The 24,308-nt window shown below is 31.0% G+C and overlaps 2 protein-coding genes and 2 long non-coding RNA genes across 6 annotated transcripts; 2 read left to right on the forward strand and 2 right to left on the reverse strand.

Moving 5' to 3' along the window:
* Positions 1-243: 243 nt before the first annotated feature.
* Positions 244-2,891, forward strand: LOC131626101 (importin subunit alpha-like). Of its 2 annotated transcripts, none has more exons than XM_058896923.1 (5): positions 244-504; positions 1,049-1,603; positions 1,687-1,853; positions 1,977-2,315; positions 2,407-2,891. In XM_058896923.1, the coding sequence occupies exons 1-5, from the start codon at positions 406-408 to the stop codon at positions 2,672-2,674; spliced, it is 1,428 nt and encodes a 475-aa protein (XP_058752906.1). In that variant the 5' UTR covers positions 244-405; the 3' UTR covers positions 2,675-2,891. The 2 variants fall into 2 exon arrangements, with proteins under 2 accessions (XP_058752906.1, XP_058752907.1); XM_058896924.1 differs by having other exon boundaries at positions 285-445.
* Positions 2,892-9,422: 6,531 nt separating this feature from the next.
* Positions 9,423-10,450, reverse strand: LOC131626103 (protein FANTASTIC FOUR 1-like). Its single transcript, XM_058896925.1, has one exon. The coding sequence runs from the start codon at positions 10,406-10,408 to the stop codon at positions 9,530-9,532; it is 879 nt and encodes a 292-aa protein (XP_058752908.1). The 5' UTR covers positions 10,409-10,450; the 3' UTR covers positions 9,423-9,529.
* Positions 10,451-12,555: 2,105 nt separating this feature from the next.
* On the reverse strand, positions 12,556-16,049 carry LOC131626104 (uncharacterized). Of its 2 annotated transcripts, XR_009291045.1 has the most exons (5): positions 15,876-16,049; positions 15,378-15,502; positions 15,206-15,243; positions 14,587-14,708; positions 12,556-13,759 (listed from the first exon to the last, which is right to left on the reverse strand). It is a non-coding gene; the product is annotated as an uncharacterized LOC131626104 (long non-coding RNA). The 2 variants fall into 2 exon arrangements; XR_009291044.1 differs by lacking the exon at positions 12,556-13,759 and having other exon boundaries at positions 13,775-14,708.
* A 679-nt stretch (positions 16,050-16,728) lies between these two features.
* On the forward strand, positions 16,729-19,834 carry LOC131626105 (uncharacterized). Its single transcript, XR_009291046.1, has 4 exons — positions 16,729-17,274; positions 17,518-17,642; positions 17,777-17,814; positions 18,312-19,834. It is a non-coding gene; the product is annotated as an uncharacterized LOC131626105 (long non-coding RNA).
* Positions 19,835-24,308: the final 4,474 nt, after the last annotated feature.

Here is a 24,308-nt window from a genome sequence, read left to right on the forward strand (position 1 = left end):
AAATAAAGCTACATTTAAATTATATCCAAATTAGTAATTAAAGTAAGTAGGAAATTTTAATTCATATTTAATTTTTATTTAATTCTTAATTAAATTAAAATAAAAGGCACATTTATTTTTCTATTAAATTAATTTAAATATAATAAAATAACATAAAGATATTTTGGTCTTTTTAATAGTTATACGCACTTTTTTTCTCTTTCTATTTCTATTTCAACCAACAATGCATCATATCACTTATATTTGTCTCTTTTCATACTCTTTCTCAACTTTTTCTTTCTTCTCACTTAATTAAGACCCATAAGATTTTAAAATGGGTGAAGCCCAATTGGCGCGGTTTATAAATGAATAAGGGCTGCACTTCCCATTCATCACTCTTCTGTTTCTCCCCCTACAACTAAAATCATGGCGAGAACTGTGAGCTATCGCGATGATTTCATGCCTGGTATGCTTCATCCAGCTTTGTTTACGCAACCGCCTCGTACATTCCAATATATTCCCGGGGTAACGTAATCAGAATCTTGTCTTGTGTTAGGGTTTGATTTTGATAATGTTCTTCTTTGATCGGTTAAGTGCGTTACAGAATATGCATGTGAATTTGAATTCGTATCTTGTCTCATGTTAGGGTTTGATTCTTGTTAATTTGAATTTAGGGTTTAATTTTGATAATGTTCTTCTTTGATTGGTTAAATTCGTATCTTGTCTAGTGTTAGGTTTGATTCTTATTTGATGTACATTCCAATATATTGGTTAAGTACATTCCAGAATATGCATGTGAATTTGAATTGGTATCATGTCTAGTAAGTGTTAGGGTTTGATTCTTGTGAATATGAATTTAGGGTTTGATTTTGATAATGTTCACCTTTGATCGGTTAAATTCGTATCTTGTCTAGTGTTAGGTTTGATTCTTATTTGATGTACATTCCAATATATTGGCGGGGTAAAGTATATGAATTTGAATTTTTGATATTGTTCTTCCCTTATTTGATATATATGAATTTGGTTGTGCCTTTTGTTGATGATCTGTAACTTTATCTTCTTCATACAGGATGAATCCTACCAAAACCTGTTAGATCTTTTATCATTGTATCAAACCAAAACCATCACAATGACGGATGACATACTTGTCCAACTCCAATTCTGCTATTATATTGGCTGTGTATTCTCTGAGAGAGACAAATCTAATATAGACAAGTTTATCAAATATGGGGCTTTGTCTCATGTTATGAAATTTTTAGACAGTTCAACACCAACTCTCCGTTCCATGGCTGCCTGGGCAATGGCCCATTTAACATCAGGGCATATCAATCATATATATTTGGTAATTTCTGCGAATTTGGTTCCCAAATTGCTAAGTTTTTTAGATTCTGGACCACGTTGTGAAGAAACCATTCTATGGATACTTGGAAATATTATTGCTGAGTCGAATGAGATAAGGGACTTCTTTGTTGAGTGTGGTTCAATCACTCATTTGATGAATGCAATAACAGACGTTTCCAACTTGAAACGGGCAAAAATTGCCACATGGGCCTTTTCCCATGTGTTGAGAGGAACGGTTGAAAATTTTGAAGAACAAGAGAATTTTGAAATTCTTTTTAATGAGGTATTTCTTAGATTTTTAAAATTTTGAAGTTTTCAGTTTTATATCTTATTAACCACTAACCATATTTAACCATTCTTTGTCAGATATCCACTTCAATTAATTTGCTTTGGCCACCTTCAAAGTTAACTTCTGCAGAAGCTGTTCTGCACTCAATGGAAACTATGTTCTGGATTGTTAAGACTGCTTCAAATCAACTTATAGAACATTTTTTTATGGGTCATTTTGATGATATTGTAGAATTGGTGGCTAAGTAGGTTAATATTTTGTATTTAGTTTAAACTATTATTCCATAATTGAACTGAGTTTATTTTTTTTCACATTGGATTTAGTTTAAATTATTATTCCATAATTGAACTGAATTTTTTTTTTACAGGGAAGATGTCTCTTGGGATATCAAAGCTGTAACTTTGAGAACATTAGGAAGAGTAGCTCTCATTATTACAGATTTTCGGAACAGTGGTAACCTGATCAGAACAGTGAAAACTATGCTTGAGGAAACTGACAGCTTGCCCACTTCCATCCTAAGGGAAGTTTGCTGGCTAGGCTCTATAATAACGGCAGGGTCCGTGTACCAATTAAATGATATCATAAATTTGGGGTTTTTTCCTCCCCTTTTTCCACACCTGAAAGAGGAGCGGCTTGAAACAGACATTGTGAGATACGGCTTGAGAGGGATATTAAATGCCACAAACGGTCCTCAAACCTTTATCCGGTTAGTTTTTTAACCTATGTTTGATGATGCTTAAATTATATTTTCCTATGTATTTTCCCAGCAATTGATACAATTCCATGTTTACTTTTAGTAAACTTTGCACTCAAGGTTTTGTTGACATCATCTGCTCAATACTGAATCGTGGAGAGTCCAGAGTTATTGTTTGCAATTGTTTGGATGGATTGGATAACATCCTTTCGGTGGAAGGAAGAGGAACTCAAAGTTGTAGCATCATAATTGACACTGGAACATTGCATAATCTATGCAGTTTGATGGAAAGCAATGATGATGAGATACGCACCAAGGCAGTAAACATCGTTAAATCTTTCTTTCCCCGGATAAGTACGATCCAGGCATGATTGTAAGATTTCCAAGAGTTGTGGCGATGGATCTTCAAATTGATAGATAAGGCATGATTGTAAAAGTTTTTGAAAGAGTTTTCACTAGTATTTTTTTTGAACCAGAAAATGGTAGGTAGATGACTCTAGATATGCTAGCTCAGGCAATAGCCCTCGTATTTAGTGTGTTTGCTTTGATGGAAAAACATAAAATGTAATTTCTTATTATGTTTCATTATATTTTTTAGAAGCACTATAACAATCAGTTCCTCAAACAATTTTTCACTATCAGTATTTTTACCATTTGTTTTTTGGTAAATATGATTTACACAGTTTAAATACCAGTATTTAATTAATTATTAATTATTTGTAATGATTATAACCAAATGTCACGCTTACCATCAGCTAAAAGCAAATAAACCATAATTTTGAATGTTTATTAACATGATTCTCAAGTGAATTTTGAATGTTATTAACATGATTCTGAAGTGTTCTAAAGTGTAGCGAATTGTGTTTAGTGCATGATTAATGAGTTTCATCCATTGATATCAATTAACCAACATCTTATAATAGTTATTAACCATCAACTGATATCATGCTTAATGCCAATTCACTTAATGAGGCAATATGCATGAAATGTTAGTATGAATTGACTCCATAAAGTGATAAACAATATCCGATCCAAGTAGCGACCGTGTAAACTAATACAACAAAGTATCAACAACACATGATAATTAAAGGGATGTGAGGCTAGGTGTTATTATGTTCCTAAGCATTATTAATCAAAAGCAGTAAAATACCAATGAAACAAAATAAAAAAACTCATCATTGACTCTGTTCCCAGAAGGCTTGAAACTGAGTCTGCATCCAATCTGGGTTGATCTTATTTTAGTATACTGTTGGATTGAATTTAAGCTTTTCTATTATCTATATGTAACATATTTCATGATTTATAATTGTAACTTAAAAATATAAAGTGCAACTTGCAGAATTACATATTGTACAACAAAATCAGAACAAAACTAAAATAACGTCATACTATTAGGTGGTTAATGTTATCGGATTGAATTGAATTGGTAGATCATTCTCCATGAGTGAAACATCTAAGTTGTGCCGCTGATACAAAAAGTGATGGATGAACAAATAATAACAATCAATAAAAGAAAGTTTAATGTAAGACACGCCAAAGGTTGGCTGAATTCATCAGTAAGATTTTTAACAATGAGATAAAAATAATTCAGAAAAAAAAAAGATGAATCCAAATATTACCTCATTGGGGGTTCATGTACTCTTTGATCATATTCCGAACATGTTTATCCTCATTAAGTATGACAATGAAGCATTGGTGGTACAAAGTTTGATACTTGGCACGACAGGCAAAATATTTTTTCATTAGTTTGTCAAGGTTTGTAGGATATATTAGTGGGTGATCCTCGTCAACCTAATGTAAGAGATGAGAAATATGGCAATTATCATTCAGATGAAAAGTTATAAGTCATTAAAGATAAAAAATATAAGTCAAGAGTGTACTTACTTCTTTCATGATTTGTCTCAACTCCGCAGCCGTTATTCGGATTTTTGGACAAACAAATAGTTGAAGTGTTATCACATAAGATAGAGAAATGTTGCCTTCCTTAATCTAGTCTTCCAACTAACTTTTTATCCACAGGCTATTTTTGGACAAACAAATAGTTGAAGTGTTATCACACAAGATAGAGAAATGTTGCCTTCCTTAATCTGATAGTCTTCCAACTAACTTTTCATCCATAAGCTGCAATGTATTCAACTTCTGCTTTTGATAGAGCTATTGTAGATTGCCTCTTGCTAGACTATGAAATCAGATTTTCAACTAGAAATTGAAAGCTTCCACTGGTGCTTTTTCTTTCACGTCAATCTCCAACATAGTCACCATCACAATAACCTACTAATTTGTATTCTTTTGATTTTTTATATAACAAACTAAGGTTAGTAGTACCTTTCAGATATCTAAAGATTCTCTTAACAACTGTTAAATGAGATTTTTTAGGATCTGATTGGAATCTAGCACATAAACATACACTAAATAGAATGACAAGTCTAGAAGCAATCGGTTACATAAGAGAACCAATCATACATCTGTATAACTTCTCTTCGACCTTCTTATCAGTTTCATCCATCTCAAGAATACACATTGGATGCATAAGAGGCTTAGCCGTTTTACATTCTGATAAGTCAAACTTCTTCAGAAGCTCCTTCGTGTACTTGCTTTGATGAATATGTATATTTCTTCTGAACTTTGGTTGATCTGGATCCCCAGAAAGAACTTTATCTCACCCATCAGACTCACTTTGAATTCTGCCTGCATAGACTTAGAAATTTCCTTGCAAAGAGAGGCATCAACAAAATCAAAAATAATATCATCCACATAAATTTGAACAACTAGAATGTCATTTTGGAATGATTTGAAGAAAATAGTTGTAACAACCATTCCTCTTGTAAAATTATTTTTCAAAAGAAAATTGCTTAGTCTTTCATACCATATTCTTGGAGCCTTTTTCAAACCATACACTGATTTCTTCAATTTATAAACAAAATCAATATTTTTATGATTTTCAATACCGGGAGGTTGATGAACATAGACTTCCTATGTAATGTAACTATTCAAGAATGCACTCTAAAAATCGAGGTTAAAGTAGCGTATTTTATTTTTTTATGATCTATTACCTCAATTTTTCTAAAAACCAAAAGGTAAAGTAGCATATTTTATTTTTTTAATTTTATTATTTATGACCAATTTGATGAAAAAAATTAAAAAAATGAATATTTATCGTCCATTTATAAAGTAACAATAGTCAAGACATTGCCAACTCATTAATCCACATGAAACATTAGTGATCCGCGTGAAACTCTCACTACCCAATCAAAATGTGAATGCCACAACTATCCATCTTGAATGCAAAGTGCTGAAATTTAAACTTAGCATATTGAAAACAATAATAATGAAAGCAACTGCAGGAAAATATTTCAATGTTAGTTTCTTAATTTAATCTTTTATCTAATAATTTCTTGTTAAAATTGTTTAATGTTAGTTGAAGTTGTATCAAGTAAAATGTTTATATTGTTGTTATAGAAATTTAGTATTTAACGATTCAAGTTGTATCAAGTAAAATGTTTATATTATTGTTGTTACCTTTTTTTTTGAAATTTAATGTTTAAGTATTCTATTGATTTTGTTTATTTGTTGTTGTTGTTTTAACATTTAAATATTCCATAAATTTTGGCTTTATAGCTCTCTCATTCCTAGGGGAAAGGGGCCCTATTAATCCAGAGTTTTGAACTGAGGTATGAACACTGGCCAAACATTGTTCCCACGAGGAATCGAACTCGGTATTCCCCAAGTGTCTTGTGTTTTTGTTGTTATTATAGGTGTTCTTGTTGATGATGATGAGGAAGACTTGGAATTTGTAAAAAAAATTAGTGCTTTACAAATAAGAAAAAAAACAGGTTAACGTTAAAATTTTGTAAACACCACTTTACCCCTCGATTATAAGAAAAAAAAACAAGTTAAAATTAAATTCAAAAAATGCAGTTGCTAGGGAGCGAACCCATGACCAGTGCCAATTTTCCCCTTCATTTTTAAATCCCTGAGGTGATAAGTGGAAACTTTTCATGTCTCCATTCATTACCTCGCTTGTGTAACCAAGATTATATCCATTTCGTGTCTGAGGTTAAAAGCACTTTTTGTAGCAGTGGATACTGAGATTCTGAATAAACAAATCAAAGAAGTTGAAGCTACATCCAAAGCTATTCTGAGGATAGAAGAGGGATCTTCAGCTTTTCAACCAGCTTTTGTAGATGGTGATGAGAAGAAAGAAACTACTGCAGGAACTACTTCTGAACATGCTACAAAAACTGTTTTAAAATCTGCTGTTGTAGATGGTGATGAGAAGAAAGATACTTCTGCAGGAACAACCTCTGAACATGCTACTGAAACTGTTTTAAAACCTGATGCTGTAACTAATGGCACATGTATGTCTTTGAGAACAATCTAGACTATTCCATTCCCCTTAGCCACATATCACCAACTCCTTCACCTAAACAATCATATGAACATACTCTATGAGAAAATGTTATGACTTCGTATGACTCAGATTCCCTAACCATTGCACAAGTCCTGGATACCTTTAATGCATTATTTGTACTACATGATCTGTCTATGCATTTAGGTGGTGATTTTATCTTAGAACATGAGCTACCTTGCCTTTGAACACCATGACTGATCCTGATCAGTTCATGAAACTTATACCAGAAAATCTCGATAATCCTTAATAACACACCACTTCTTCAACCAGTCCCAAATTAACCTCATCCTCTAGATCTGATTCTTCACAATCGAATCTTTTACCTATTCACTCCAAACTTCTCCAAGCTATTACTTCTGAGGTGAACTTCAGACTGGAGCAGAACAAGACATCCAAGCCCAAATTCACTCAATAATCATCCAAGACCAGTTTTTCCAAACTCATCATGAAATAAAATTTGAATAAATGAACCTAGACCTAGCTAATCATGTACCCGGACCTCTTTAGACCCTTCCTGACCAAACGCCACCTGAACCACAACCCAAACCTCATCATAACCCTCTTCAACAAAAACTGAATTTGGAACTAAAAAACATACTAGTTCCTTTCTTTAAAGAAAGAACCTCACCTAACCCTTCACCCCTTCCAAAATATGTCCCTTCAAACCTTCCCTTCTTTATTCAGAACCATTTGGAAGAGTATAGACCCGTTCTCTGGGATAGAATGCAAGAATTGGTTCCTGAGAGACTCGCATCATCTATCTTTATGGTTTATGCTGCTAAATGGGATTCTCTCACAACCATATCAGGAAGCTTTGAAACAGATATGTTGATGCTTCTCTCAAAGACTCACTTGTGCTAAAAGTTCTCTGCAACGACTCTTTCATGGATATCTATATAAGGAGCTGAAGATTTGAAGAAATACAAAACACTACTCCTTAACAAGAAAAAAGAAGTTACTCTGTCAAAATAAAGAGCATAAGTTAACTTAGAACTTCTTACCAATTATATATTCTTAGAAGTTCTTAGGTCTTAGATTTTTATGTGTTGTATTTTGTTTACACCTCTGATTGTATATCAATTATAATTATCAAACTATCACTATCATTTATCTTCTAGATAGATTGTAGGAAGTCTGTTGCTTGTGTGCTTGAGCATTTGGAAGTTTCTTGCTTGTGTACTTGAGCATTGAAGTCTCTGGCTTGTGGGATTGAGCATTAAAGTCTCTTGCATGTGTGCTTGAGCAATTATAAGTTTCTTTCTTTTGTTCTTGAGCATTGAAGTCCCTTACTTGTGTGTTTGGCCATTGAAAGTATCTTGCTTGTATGCTTGAGTAATTTGTAATCAGATTCGATTATAGTGGAAATCTCTTGGAAGTGCAAGGGGACTAGACTACTTCTAATTTATAGGAGGAACTAGGATAGTTGCTTGTGTATTTTCTTGCGCTCTTCTTTATTTCTGATCAATATTATTCCGCTTCTATAATCATTAGACTCTGATCATATAATGAACATTGTGGTCAGAATCTGACAGGTGCTTTTAAAGAGAAAAATTAGGAAAAGTTAACATAATTCAACCCCTTCTTGTGTTTTTATCACTTTCATCACTTTCAGGCATCAAGAATTGTGTGCCATCTTCAGTTGTAACCTTTGGGGTGTCCATCATTTTAAGACTATTTTCCAAGTTTTACTATCCATGGGCTTGAGAAAAGCAATCACACAAGCTTTCCAACAATTATAGTTTGTGCCATATAGAATGGGTGACCGATTTACAGATTCTCCTTCTTTAGCATTGTCCATTTTGAACAGAATATATAATTCCCCTAGAGCTCATCCTACCAGAACATGGTGCATGCCCTGATGCCAAATGAAATTCTAATCTTCGGATGACAAGATGTCACACACATTATTGTAACAATGTGTATGACAAGTACAACACATAATCAGTAAAATAAAGACAATAAATAAAATAACGCAAAAATTGGTAACTCAATTCAGTGCAAAGTCACATACATTTGGAGGGTGTTAACCCAATAAAAGAAAATTCACTCTTAATAGTCACAAATATAAATTGGTATGATTTGAACTCTCCTAGTTCAATGTCTCTTTTCTTAATATTACATATGAATTTATATTCAAGACTTCTCTAAATATGAGATCTCTCATTTTCACTCAAATATTCACCCAATTGTTTGGAGAGTTACAAATATTTATGAATGATGAAACGAAATTACAACTCTAAATACTCTATTCTCTCAACTTAAGAATTAGACTCAAGAATAAAGTATTATTAAACAAAACAACAAGACTCAAAATAAATAAACACGTCTAACTTGTCTAGCTTTATTGTGAAAAGTCTAAACCTTTACAATTGAGCCTCCTAAAAAATGTTTAATGCAAAATGTCTCACCCGCACGGACGAACATGTTACTTTCTTACTTAATCGCATAAAAGAAACAACCAACTGATCTAAATTGTCCATTTTTTACCCATATTATTGGTATAAAGTATTCATCTATTTTATCCATAATTAATCTTCCTTGAGAAAGTTCACTATCCAATTTCTAACCATTTTGTCCACAAAGTTAGAACCTAATACGTCCATGTCACATTTAACATACTTGGCCAATCAATATAACAAAGTAATCTTAACAAGTTCATAAATATTATTTACATGTTAATGAAATCAACAAAAGGAAACATAGCCTAATATGTTCAATTTTTATTTTCTCTCTTAACATAACAATGCTTCAAAAATTTGATCATTCTTAATAAATAAATAGTAGAAAATTAAAAACATAAGTCCTCCCTAAAATATCACACACACATTCGAATTTGGTTCCCATGAACAAGAAGATGTTGTTGATTCACCATTTCATGACACCTCCTTATTCCTTCATTACTATTTCCCACTACCATAGGAGTTCCCATATCTTCTTCTTCTTCTTCCTCCTCCTTTTCAACTTCTTCTTCCTCCACCTCTTCAACTTCTTCACTATCTTCTTCTTCTTCACTTTCTTCTTCTTCATCACTGTCTCGATCTGGTATCAGATGCAATGTCAACCGTCCATCATGCCGCGAAGCATGAAGAATATCCGGTCGGTGTATTCTAACTTCCGTTAACTCCAACCTCCCGTCTTTCCTCACCGGCCTCAGATAAAAACTAGGTTTACCATTCCGATTCAACGACGGAATCGGCGGCGGAAACGACCTCATCGAATTTCCTCTACTTTCACCTCTTTTCATCGTAATCTTCCTCCTCCAAATCTCATCATTCTCATCACTATTCATCCTCGTATTCATATCCATTCTATCGTAATCTCTCCTCTCATCACAACTCTCGAATCCAAGACTTTCAGTGCAAGACATCAATCCATCAACATCACCGGAAACAAATTCAATCCGCGACGGATTTCGAGAATTCTCATTATTGTTTAGCTTCAAATTTAACATCGTGGTTGATTCAAGAACATTCGGAACCGGAATCTTATCGGTGATGATAGTAGTAACCAGAGCCAATCCAGGACGAGAAACTGAAACTGAAACTGAGTGAGATTGTGCAGTAGTGACGGTGGTTAGATTGAGAAGAGATTGAATATTTTTCTTGAACAAGTTAATAACAGAATTTAGAAGAATAGGAATAGGGTAATATAAAAAGAGAGTATTTGTATTTGTATCTGAATCTGTTTCTGTCATGGTTGAGTTTTTTTGCTTGAAAAGAATAGGGTAAAAAAGAGGTGAAAACTGAAAAGTGTTATATAGTTAGAAATGATGTAATGTTAATGATATATTATGTTATGATTCATGATGAAACATTGATGATGGGGTGCCAAAGAAAATGATGAGGTGGAGAGTTTGTTATTCAAGAAATGAGCTGGATGGGGTCAGTAAACGGTGCCGGGACCCACGTTGGATTATTATTTATTTAATTAGTAATGAGTGTGATTCCCTTTAAATAGCAGTTTTTATTGTTGGTAATCTGTTTTAGTTGTATGGGTTGAATTTAACAGTAAGATTAACCTCTTATTAGTGTTATGAGTTTTAGATAGAGTTGTATATTGGTTTGAATTGTTCATTCAATACGTTTTTGTTTGTTTGTTAAGGGTGGATGATGTCCAGCTGTTTTGGAAATTAAAAGAAAATGAAAAATGGAATTTTGGATATTGCCGTGCTATTTGATTTGACTACATCACTTTTATAAATATCAATAAATGGTTGTGAAGTGAGCATCACGTAAATTTGTATCTATGTGTTAATGAGAAATGCTGAACCTACACCAAAAGTTACATATACACCGTATATATAGAGTTGTTAAAATGGGCTCGGCGCCATTGGACCGGCCCATAAGCCCTACAATTTAGCGCGGGTCGGGCCGCAAAATATCTTAAAAAAAGATGACCTTGTCTTTTTGGGCCAGTCCACCGGGCCGGGCCAAGCGGGCTTCGGGCTAGTCCATTAAAAAAAGATTTTGATAAATTTTGGAGAAAAAAGATTGAGATAAGATATGATTTTATAAATGTGTTTTCAAGTCATAAAGAAAAGTTAAAGAGAATCAACATATATTTTCAAAATGATGTGATCAAGGAAATGGTTGTGAGATGTAGAAAAAATTTGATAAGTATTGGTGATAATATTAAGTTACTTTATACTTTTATTGGGATGATTTTGTGGTATTCATATATATATTTGTGGATAAATATTTTAAACATCACTTATATACGTTTATGATGACTTTTTACTTATGTTGTATTGCATTTATCCATTACATCCTTTTTATAAAATTAAAATTATAATATTGAAATACTGGCCGGGCTGGTCCATCGGGTCGCACGGGCCTTTGAAAAATGGGTCGGGCTCACTCTATGTGGCCCATTTAGCAATTGGGCTGGGCCGGGCCAGCCCATTAAAACGCGTTGGCCCACCAGGCCGAAGCAGGCTGGGCTGGGCCGGCCCATTTGACAGCTCTACGTATATATGTACACTTACCTATACTTTTTGTTTTGTTTAATAATTTTTTTGTATTGATTTTTATGTGACATAAAAAAATGATTGGAAATGGACTATGGTGTAAGATACGGTATAGGTTTATGAGTGTAAACATAGCACTCCTGATGTGTTAATATCTCTTCTTCGTAAACTTGAAAGTCAAGTGTTTGAGGTGTAGTTGGTACACGTTTTTTCTTTAACTAATGTTATAAAAACTCAAATTTTTGACAATTTATAAGGTGAAAAATATTTTGAATATTTACTCAATGATTTAAAAATAGGATTGATCATCAAATTGGTGGGTATATTGGATCTCTAGTTGATTGGTCGAATTACTAAATTAATGATCGAAACGCATGATTAAATTGAATAATTCGGTTGAATAAACCAATTTTTATAACAAAATTATATATTTACTAAATCGGTCGAATCAAATGATTTAATGTCTAAAAAATTTTAAGCTTTAATTGCAAATAAGGGATTGTTCCAAATAAGTTTTTGAATAAACTCTAATTATATTATATTTTATTTTATTTTTAAAATTATCAAAACTGCAGTAAAAAAATGCATTTGACCCGTCGGTTTTTCAAAACAACCGATTTATCAATTTTGAGTGATTCTAATTCATTCAATAGCATATCCGATTCAACAATCAGATCATACCGTTGACCCTTTCGATTCCCGATTCGACCAATTCGACCGATTGGTTCGATCCGATTTTCAAAAGTACATACTAGTGTTCACCATATTTATAAGGTCAATAATATATGTTTTATTATATTAGAAAAGTTTTTTCAATTGAAGTTATAATAAATATTAAAAATTTACACTCAATATATAACAAGATATTTATTTAAAGGTTAACTATATTTTTCATCCTTATAAATAATTTAAATGTGATTTTAGTCTCTATAAAAATTTCTTCTAATAATAGTCTTCTTAAAAAATTTCATCCACACTTTTGGTCCCTCCTGTTAAATCTATCGCTAATTCAGTCGTTAAGTAGAAATTGTCGCTAAAACTGTCGCTAATTCGGTTGTTAAGTTGTAAAAACAGTCGCTAAGTTACGGGAGGGATAAAATATGTGGATGGAAATTTTTAGGAGAACCATTCTTTAAAGAATTTTTTTTTTAAAACTAAAAGTGAAATATGAGATATTTAGGAAAACCACCAACATATTTAACTCTTTATTTAATATACACAATTTTTTAATAAAAATTATAAATAAGATGTAGGTTATTAATTATGTAAAAAAAAATATATATCATTTATTTCAATTTTTATCTACAAAACAAAGACATGGTAATTAGAATTGTCAAATAGGCCGATTTGGTCCAACCTGCTTCGGCTCGTCCTAACCCGCTTCGGGTTGGTGGGCCAAGATGTTTAAATGGGCTGGTCCGACCCGATTGTTTAATGGGCTAAAGAAAAATGAGTCTGGTGTATTTTTTAGTTCAACCCGTATTTTAATATTATGATTTTAATTTTATAAAAAAGATGTAATGGATAAAAGCTACCTAACATAAATAGAGAGTCACCATAAACTTAGTTAAGTGATGTTTAAAATATTCATCAAATCAACATCCATATTATGGATTATGCCAATTATTTCAATTGGCCCAAATCCCTCTTAGGTATAAACGGTCCAATAAGCATTGGTCCAATCCATAGAGCTAGTTGGAGGACATATCCCCTTCGACCGGGCACGACTAACCTTTAAGCCTCCCATAACTGAGGACTATCCGAGCACGCTTGGCTTCCTTCGGCAACGGCTAGTTCCTTACGTCCGGCCAGTTAAGACCTAGTCAACAGTTTCCTATATTTTGGGCCCTGGATTTACGCCCAGACCCACAAATATAACATGACCCAATCTACATTAAGGATAACACTATAAATAGCCCTCTACCTCTAGAGGGAAAGATAATTCAAACTTTATCCAAACTCTCATATTTTCTATTGTAACTTTGTTTTCCTTCTTACTTTGGCATCAGAGTGCCTTGCAGGTACAACCCCCTTTTTTCTCGACCATCATCGAAGATCAAGCTACCTGTTGTCAGCCACCTGTTCAGAACCACACACGCACGCACACGCACAATTAGGATGAAGATATATTTTAAAGTATTTTTGAAAAAAGTTGAGAGTTGAATATCATGTCAATAAATAAAATTTTATGAGTGTAAATTTTATAGAAAATTTAGAGAACTATTAAATCACAAAGGATGAAAATCTGAAGGCTTAAAATCGCTCAATACGGATCAAAATCAAACACAAAACCAAAAATACAATTAATCAAAAACGTGATTAATGATATATATACGAAATAAGAATTTAACAAACAATTTTGATATATTATTTCAATATGTTTGACAATTCCTCAAACAATAATTGATTTTTGTGAGGTCATTTGATGTATGTGTATTGGTCAATTTGAAAAAATAATTTGAGAGAGACATATTCAAATTGTTAAGATGGCTGAAAATCAATACAGATGAATACTTAGCTTAGCTACACGTAGTTGAAGTGCTGCACGTGGTGGTAATATTTGGATTATATTAGCCGCAAATATACTTTAAAAGAAAATATCAGAAATAGACAAATAGAGAAAAAAACTAAGATTTGTACAATTAAAAAATTAAAACCGGAGAGGAATTTAAAGTCAGGCCCCTAAAATAATTTGATTTGTCAATTTTTATATTAAGTGGTCCATTAGTCCAGAATCTTATATATACTTTTCCAAATCAAATTTCCATATTTCAAAATATTAACAACTTTTTCCAACATCATTTATTCTATTTAGAATCTCAATACAAGGAAGCTTCATAATAAAACCAATATTATAAAATACTCAGGCCCCTAAAATAATAACCAGTGATGGCATATATGCATACCTCAAACCATTATCACCAAGACCATCCAGCCAAACTATAGTAGCTTGGCATTTTCCTTTAGGTCTCACTACATGTGTCTTAACAACTCCAAAGTGGCAAAGTTCTTCTATGAGTTCTACTACCTTCAAAGGAAACATAAAGTATAAACACATTTGATATTTCAAAATGTGGTATAGAAAAAATGTAATGATAAATCAAGATTTTAAATAGTGATCATGTTTATAACTTGAACAAGAACTAGTGATCTTACAATTTATAACACGACTAAGGTGATAAAAGATGAGATATAGAACAACATAAACAATAACTTGACCTTACAAACAGAATTGTGGGAGGGCAACATGAATTTGGTTATTTGTTAAAAAACTAGTGCAGAGTAAAATATGAATTCATTGTACTCTTTATGAAACTTCTTCAGCAATTCAACATATGCTATAATAACAATATCGTTTAAATTTGTGAACAATAATAAGACATTGCAGTGAGTTCATATCTTTACGCCCAATACAATAGTTTTTTAATAAATATGAAACATTTAACATAAGTGGGAAAATTGAGTAACAAAACATTTCTCACTTACAAATAAGATACATTCATGATTAACAAAATCAACACTCACATTATCAATGTGCAAGCAGAGAAAGATTGTCGTAATCCCTACAATAGTAGCAACATATAACACATGCATTAGTGAGAATTAGAGATTTTAAGTAAACTCCTCAAACTAATTCTTTAAAAATTGTTATGTTTATTCCTTCCTCAAACATAATTTCTTAATTAATCTTATTCACCTTTTCTTAAGCTTTACACTTGATTTTCTGCCCATATTCCAAAAGTAACACCAGCCCCCCTTTTGTCTATTCCATTTGACTAAATCATACCACTTAAGTCCATTTCCATTTTTCCAAATTGATATCTACACAATTCAAAACTACAATCATTAGAAGCAAATATAGTTTAACATTATTTATAATTCAAAATTCAAACACAACTTCAAATCATAGTTAAGAGGACCCATTTCAGATATCTAAAAGAAAGTCCAAAACAACAATGTTATCAAAATCATAGAACCCAATTTTGAACCAAGACACTAAAACCCTAAAAATTATTATGATTAAACACACATAAAAAACTTAAATCCTAGAAAAATAACAATTTCACATATTATAAATGAAAAATTATGTAGTAATTTTTCTAGTTTATGAAATCAACACAATCAAAGAGTTCAACCATGAAACTAGCAAGAGAGACATACAAGAGAGAAGAGATAGGAACAAGGTGAATCTTACCAGAAGAGAGAGATAGGTTGAATTGATAAAAGACAAAGGATAGAGACGAAGGTGATGAAGACCGACATGAGAGGCAAGACGCAAATCCAAAGACGGCAGCGTAAGAGCGATATCGCTGTTGCAGAGAAACCGGCGTGAGAGAGATGAACTTCAATCTTTTACCCTTTTACCCAATGTTTTAAAAACCGGACCGGTCATCAAACCGGTAAGGTTACTGGGTCACTGGTTCATCGGTTGAACCATTGGGTCACTGGTCGAACCGCATTATCAAACCGGATTAAACCGGATAACTCGGTTTATAAACCGGTCATTATATAGGTATAAAACCGGACTATATAGCTATAAAACCGGTTGAACCGGATCATTCAATATTAAAAAATATATAAATAACACTTAAATTTTTGAAAAATATCATACCATAAATTCATTAATTCATAAATTAAAATTCAAATTTAAACATAAGTCTAATTGCAAAACAAAATAATACAAATTACAAAATACAAATCTAATTGCAACATAATTTTATTGAGTATTTTAAAACAAAAATAACTCCAATGTCTACTAAGTACCAAGCATATTAAAGATATAATAATTTTAAAGCAAAGTACCAAGCATAACAAATTAAATTTTGTCCATAATCCAAATTAAAGAACCTCATTTATTGATAATGACTCCCTTCTTTGTCGTATTAGCCTATTAGAAGTTGAATTCACAAACTTTTGATATATGAATCAATTTTATTTATGATATAATAATTTTTTTCACAATTTTTTTGAACTCAAATTAGAGATGAAGCTTTCATCCAAATTAAATATCATTATGTCCCACTATATCTGTGTGATATGATATCTTGTCCTTCAATTTCAATGGTGCCGTCCTTTTTAAATGTGTTTTGTCTCCATCCCAATCATTCACTTGTGAAACAAAATCACTCATCACTACTCCCATTAACATTGCCTAACCCACTTTTATCAAATATTAGAATCAAAATATCAGAATTAAACTCACTTTGAACAAACCCTAGTTTTATCAAATATCAGAATCAAAATAAAAGACTAAAGAACATATCCAGACGGCGACGGGGATCTTCGGCTGTTCGTGTAGTCGTCAACGGTGGAACAAATGAAGACGGCGGTGGCGGTGGCGGTGGTTTCGGCGTCACTCTCCTTGCTGCTATTTTTTTCTGCTGTGTTGTGGCTTGAGTAAATGTGAGGATGAGAGGAAGGGAACAAAGATTTTGTTTTTTTTTTTCAATTGAAAAACTCAAAACGTCGTCCTTTTGAGTAAAAAAATTCAGAAAAAAAAAGACACCTGCTAAGCAACCGCCGTTTTGCTTGAACCACCGGTTTTCCGGTTTTTTCCGGTTCTGCCCGGTTTCTCCGATTTTCTTCCCTGCAAGGTAGTTCAATTTTTTCTAGGATTTAAGTTTTTTATGTGTGTTTAATCATAATAATTTTTAGGGTTTTAGTGTCTTGGTTCAAAATTGGGTTCTATGATTTTGATAACATTGTTGTTTTGGACTTTCTTTTAGATATCTGAAATGGGTCCTCTTAACTATGATTTGAAGTTGTGTTTGAATTTTGAATTATAAATAATGTTAAACTATATTTGCTTCTAATGATTGTAGTTTTGAATTGTGTAGATATCAATTTGGAAAAATGGAAATGGACTTAAGTGGTATGATTTAGTCAAATGGAATAGACAAAAGGGGGGCTGGTGTTACTTTTGGAATATGGACAGAAAATCAAGTGTAAAGCTTAAGAAAAGGTGAATAAGATTAATTAAGAAATTATGTTTGAGGAAGGAATAAACATAACAATTTTTAAAGAATTAGTTTGAGGAGTTTACTTAAAATCTCTAATTCTCACTAATGCATGTGTTATATGTTGCTACTATTGTAGGGATTACGACAATCTTTCTCTGCTTGCACATTGATAATGTGAGTGTTGATTTTGTTAATCATGAATGTATCTTATTTGTAAGTGAGAAATGTTTTGTTACTCAATTTTCCCACTTATGTTAAATGTTTCATATTTATTAAAAAACTATTGTATTGGGCGTAAAGATATGAACTCACTGCAACGTCTTATTATTGTTCACAAATTTAAACGATATTGTTATTATAGCATATGTTGAATTGCTGAAGAAGTTTCATAAAGAGTACAATGAATTCATATTTTACTCTGCACTAGTTTTTTAACAAATAACCAAATTCATGTTGCCCTCCCACAATTCTGTTTGTAAGGTCAAGTTATTGTTTATGTTGTTCTATATCTCATCTTTTATCACCTTAGTCGTGTTATAAATTGTAAGATCACTAGTTCTTGTTCAAGTTATAAACATGATCACTATTTAAAATCTTGATTTATCATTACATTTTTTCTATACCACATTTTGAAATATCAAATGTGTTTATACTTTATGTTTCCTTTGAAGGTAGTAGAACTCATAGAAGAACTTTGCCACTTTGGAGTTGTTAAGACACATGTAGTGAGACCTAAAGGAAAATGCCAAGCTACTATAGTTTGGCTGGATGGTCTTGGTGATAATGGTTTGAGGTATGCATATATGCCATCACTGGTTATTATTTTAGGGGCCTGAGTATTTTATAATATTGGTTTTATTATGAAGCTTCCTTGTATTGAGATTCTAAATAGAATAAATGATGTTGGAAAAAGTTGTTAATATTTTGAAATATGGAAATTTGATTTGGAAAAGTATATATAAGATTCTGGACTAATGGACCACTTAATATAATTTGATTTACTACTAAATTAAGTAGCTTGACATGACTTAAAAATTGACAAAAAGAATATTTATATGACATGACTTAACAATTAATTAAGATTTTTTTCTTTGAACATCTACACAAAAATTACCATTGAATATAATCATTTTTAATCTATATATGTTTTAATCTAGTAAATATGTGTTTTAACTCCTAATTTATGCTTACTATATTTTCTTTATTTTAATCTATGTGACCAAAGTAACAAATATTCTAAGCTTGGTTTTGTTGCAGCTCATATCATATCAGCTCCTAGAATCACTTTCTCTTTCAAATGTAGGGCCTGTTTGTTTTGGCTTTTTTTTAAAATGATTTTTATAGTGTTACTAAATTTTGCGAAAATTTTTTTTACAAAGAAACTTTTTATAAAAGCTTCAAATAAAAAATCTGTTCGAATAGTTATTCTTAAAATGTGATTTTAGGTATTTCATCTATTTATGGGGAAAAAATTTGGATATCAAAATTTCAAAAAATCACTTAATTTTGAAGCTATTTCAAATAGATTTTCATAAAAATCATTTTTGAAATACAACTTTTTGAAAAAATTATGATTTTGACTAAGTTTTGGTCTTCAATTATGTATGTTTATGTTATATGATGTCAAATTAAGTGTTTCATTTTAGAAAAAACGAATATAAAAAAACTTGTAATATTTTGAAAAACGGTTTTAGAAAATCTATTTTCAAAAATACAAAGAAAAAATCCATTTTTTTAAAGCTGAAACAAACTGGCCCGTAATTTATGCTCCTAGAATCACTTTCAAATGTAAATTTTATCCTCTCATCTGTCAATGACACATATAATTTATATATGATCAAGTTTATTTTCACTAAGAAGAAAAATTAAAATGCGGTTATTTGTGCCGAGATGTATGCAAATTAGCTTTGGAAATGGAAGAAGCAAGTTAGATTAACAGAAAGAAATGGTACTTGATTCAGCTCTGTCGGATGACCCAACTAAGTCCAATGGTTGCATATATGAATCTTCATTTTACATCTTACATTTGTTGAACTAATGTATAAAGCCTTTTTTCTTTTCTTTTTTAATGTATTATTATAGTTAGTATCAAGCTACTCTGGTTGTGAAAGAGATGTAATAGCAGTAATACTTGTTGTTACTATTAGTAATGTTTAAATGATAAGATCTTTTCGGTGGCATGATTTTGGTTTTTCTATAGGCTATTCTACATTAGTTTTTTTATTTTAATTAATGTATTTAGCGGGGGTTACAAACCTCCGTAATTTGTTTTAAAATTAAATGTAAAATAAATAACGACAGTTGGAAACCGTCGTAACAAACTTTGAAATCAAAACACAATAAAATTCACAACAGTTCAAAACTGTCGCAAATAACTATTTAAGGCGGTTCGCTACCTGTCGCAAATAATTACGACAGTTGGTATGGCGGTTTTAACAACCGTCGCAGTACGGTCTGGCGACACACGTTTTTACGACAGAACCACAACTGTCGCGACTTGCTATTTGTGGCAGTTCAAACTGTCGTAACTTGCCAAAATTAACCGTCGCAACTTGCTAATTTTCTTGTAGTGCCTATTATCCATATATGTCACCACCATCTTACCATTTTCTAAATTTTAAAGTATTGGGTCAATTTGTCTTGTTTCCTCCTGAATAGGACCGGTCTGCTTAGGAATACCAAAATCTCGTTGGAATACCTTAACAGTTTGGCCAAATAAAGATATTATTCAGGGGTCTGAATTACTTGTGTCTTAGCAAGTAAGGAGTTGGTCATTGGCATGCATCCATTGGAACCAAACCAAAGCTTTGTCTTCCATGTAGAATGAGGCGATGTGAATCCTTTGATCCTCTAGTGTAAGATGGTAGTTAAAAAATTGATTAATCTTGAATATCCAACCCAATGGGTCAGTGCCATTGAAACAGGGAATGTCAAACTTCATGGTGGTTGATGGAAAGGATTGGATTTTTGCTCCAGGTGAAGTGGACGGTGAAGTAAATCCGGAAGGGGGGAAAGCCTATTCGCAGGTCATGAAATTCTAATGTGAGAGTGTTGATGTTGGCTGACACACTAGCTTGAAAGGATTATTAGCTGAGGATGAGTTGGTTAATGGTGGTGGTAAGTTTTGCAATGGAAGGTGGTGGTGACGTGGGAGAAGTCATAGCAAGCAATGAAAGCGCCAATTTGTTGTCTATGAACAATCTATCAAACAATATTTATTAAGATGTTTGAGCCTGCCCACATTCCTCTTAGCCCTGAGTTGAGGAATCTTCTCTTCCTCTTCTCAATTTGCACCTCTCCTGCTACGTGTTCTTCCTCTTCCACTTGTTCCACAACATACGAGGTGCGAATCTCATACTTCTCTAAATAGTAGACCACTTATTTTGAGAAACTCCAACAGAACATCAATCCACATGAGAACATGTAGAAAACATTCCAACCTAGTACTTGAATGCTCAAGTCATCCTTAAGAAAGCAGCACGACTAGTCCAAACTACGAAACCACTTGGACTCATAAGAAACCAAGAAATTGTCAAATCTCACATGAGCTCCATCAAAAAAAATCGTGCTTCCTAAATTATAAGTAATTGAAGTTTTTCATTAATTACTAACTCAAGTTCAAAAACTGTAAATTGTAAAAGTGGATTGCATATTATACATAGAGTAGATATATTTATTATATCTATAAAAAATCAAGATAGTGGTCAATAAGATAAGAAAAGAAGGTTTATTGAATGATTTCAACTTTGCTATTGTTAGCTTTATAAGAATGGATCGAAATTTAGAAACTCATAATCTAGTTGGCTTAACTTTGCATTTTGGTTCTAAAACATGAATAGGAGGGATTCCATTCCCTGTGTTTTAGTCTAATTAAGTTTTATTTTCATAAATAATAATAATAATAATAATAACAAAAGGAGGTACAATTTGGATAGCATTAGTGAGTAGTTTAAAAAGATGCAAAATAAATTAATTGACACAGTATTTCATCTTAGATATAATTGTAATGCTTAAATTGATGTACTATCTGAATGCTAAAGTATTTAAAAAAACTCAGTCTTTGAAAACATACATAACTTTTAACAGAAATGTTATTCTTACACTAAATTCTACACCTACATTGTATGTACGAACGACACTGTTTATGTACGGACGAATACTATTCATGTATGGACGAATACTATTCATGTACGAACTTTTATTTTTAATACCTGGACGTGCATTAACCAACTTCATTACTGCATTAACCAAGTGTTTACACTGCATTAACCAAATTTGATGACTGCTAAAACATATTTTTAATGTTGCATTAACCAACTTTATTACTGTATTAACCAAGTTTTTACACTGCATTAACCAAGTTTTGTGACTGCTAAAAATTATTTTTAATACTGAATGATGCATTAACCAACTTCATTACTGCATTAACCAAATTTAATGACAACTATAAAATACTGTTGAGTGTAATGTGTAAATATTAGTATAACAATTAAGTGTATGAATAGCATTACTCAACTTTAATTGGAGTTTAAAATTCTAATATCAAACCATAAGTAAAATTGTCCCAGCATTTAGAAAGCAAATGCCTCATTCAACCTAAACACTTACCAACTCTATCTATCCGATGCCATGCTCATTATAATCCTCTTCATAATGCTCAGTGACCATAAAAAAATGAAATAAAAAGGAAACGATTTCTTAAAATCTCCGACAAACCAAATCAAAAGCTTTGTAATTTTCCAATCACATCACAAGAATAATTACTTTTTGCATCAGATATTTAAAAAGATTTTACAATAGATTACAAAGCTAACTAAAACTTATTGAATGAAAATAAAATTCAAGAATATATTTATGGATAATTTCAAACATTAGATATAAAATTTGGAACGCACCCTGCCAACCATATCAGATCAAATTAATTTAAGAGAATTACTAGTAAAAACTAATAGAATAGAGAACCTTGTTAATACAAATTTCACATAGGGATGTGATATAACTTGTGATTGAAAGAGCCGGCGAGAAATGAGGCCATAAGAGAAGAGTGCACCCACCCTACTTTATAAAAAAAACTTATTTATTAAAAATACTCCATAAATATTTTTTTTCAAGAGAAATTAGTTAAACACATTCTAAAATAAAGAATAATTTTTAAAAAAGTTATATTAGATTTAAAGATTAAATTAATTAATTTTTTTCATAATTATTGAATAAACGTTTATAAAATAAATAAATCTATTAGATTAAGTATTCAAAAATTATTTAATTCTAAATTTAATTATTTATTTAATATCATAATCATAATTATTTTTAGAATTATAGGCACAAATGATTGTGATTGATTAATATTGTAATATGATTTTAAGATGATACGTGGAATATAAAACTGATTGAATTTTGATATAAGAACTTAATTAAAAATAAAAATATATGGTTTTATTTTTTTATAACAATTAAAAAAAACAAACTCAAAATGATCCAATTTAATATAATATGATTTTTATATAAATAATTTGTTTTAAATGTTAAAGTAAAATTTCCAATGAATAATAATAAATACTCTTTAATTTTTCATTTTAAATATTATTTAAATTTTTGATATATTGTTTATTATTAAAAATTTTAATTTATCACAATGAATTAAATTAATCATTGATATGTATTTAACAAAAAAATTATTATTTTCTACGAAATAGTTGAAATAGTTGTGTTGGGGTTAAATCATTTTCACCCATAGTAATTAAAAATTTGAGAGAAAAAAAAAAGTTATTTACAATAGTTGCAATATGTATATTAAAAAATTATACTATTTTCAGCGACAATATTTATCATTGCGATGATTTACTTTTTTTTCAAAAATAATATGAGAACTTAAATTAATCGCGGCTATAAACATGGATTTTTACTTTAATAATAATAATATAAGTGTGAGTTTAAACGTCTTGTGTGTAAGAGAATAAAAAAAAAAAAAAGAGAAAACTTAAAAAGGACATACGAAGAGAAATAAGAGAGGAAAGAAATAATTAATATTTACAATGTTCCCCATCTATACTTTATTTTAAAAATAATAGCACATTAAATTTTTATTTTAATTTTTTAAAATCTCACGATATATTAATTGTCATATTCAATACATAAATTAAGAATCACATAAAATTAATTGTAATAAATTATTTTAATTTAAAATAATTAATTTTTTTAATTAATTTATGCTAAAGGTACCAATACCCAACTATTTATCATGGATATTTAACAATTTGCCAAGAATATATCAGTGTTATTGTTATGCATGTAATTGGTTAGTCATTATTAGTACTCATGACTTCAAAATTCATATTTAATACATGAAAATGAAGAACACTTTATTATGTATGACTTATTTAATATTTAAATTTTATTTATTTGTTTAATTTAAATAATATATTATTTAAATACTCTTTTGATCTTCTATTTTGATCAAAATAAGGTATTATTTTAAAATTTAGTTTTTTAGTCACTCATTTAATATTTGTTGGAATCACTGCTAAAAATAAGACATTTGGTTTCAAGATTTTACATCAAGTATCAAGGTAACTGATGTGAAAAATATTTGTCAAAGAATTTTACATCAGATTTTATAACAAATTGATGTGAAAAAAAATTTGATTTAGTGATTTACATCAGACATT

The sequence above is a fragment of the Vicia villosa genome, unplaced genomic scaffold (assembly GCF_029867415.1).
Source record: "Vicia villosa cultivar HV-30 ecotype Madison, WI unplaced genomic scaffold, Vvil1.0 ctg.000262F_1_1_1, whole genome shotgun sequence".
Classification (NCBI taxonomy): Eukaryota; Viridiplantae; Streptophyta; class Magnoliopsida; order Fabales; family Fabaceae; genus Vicia; species Vicia villosa.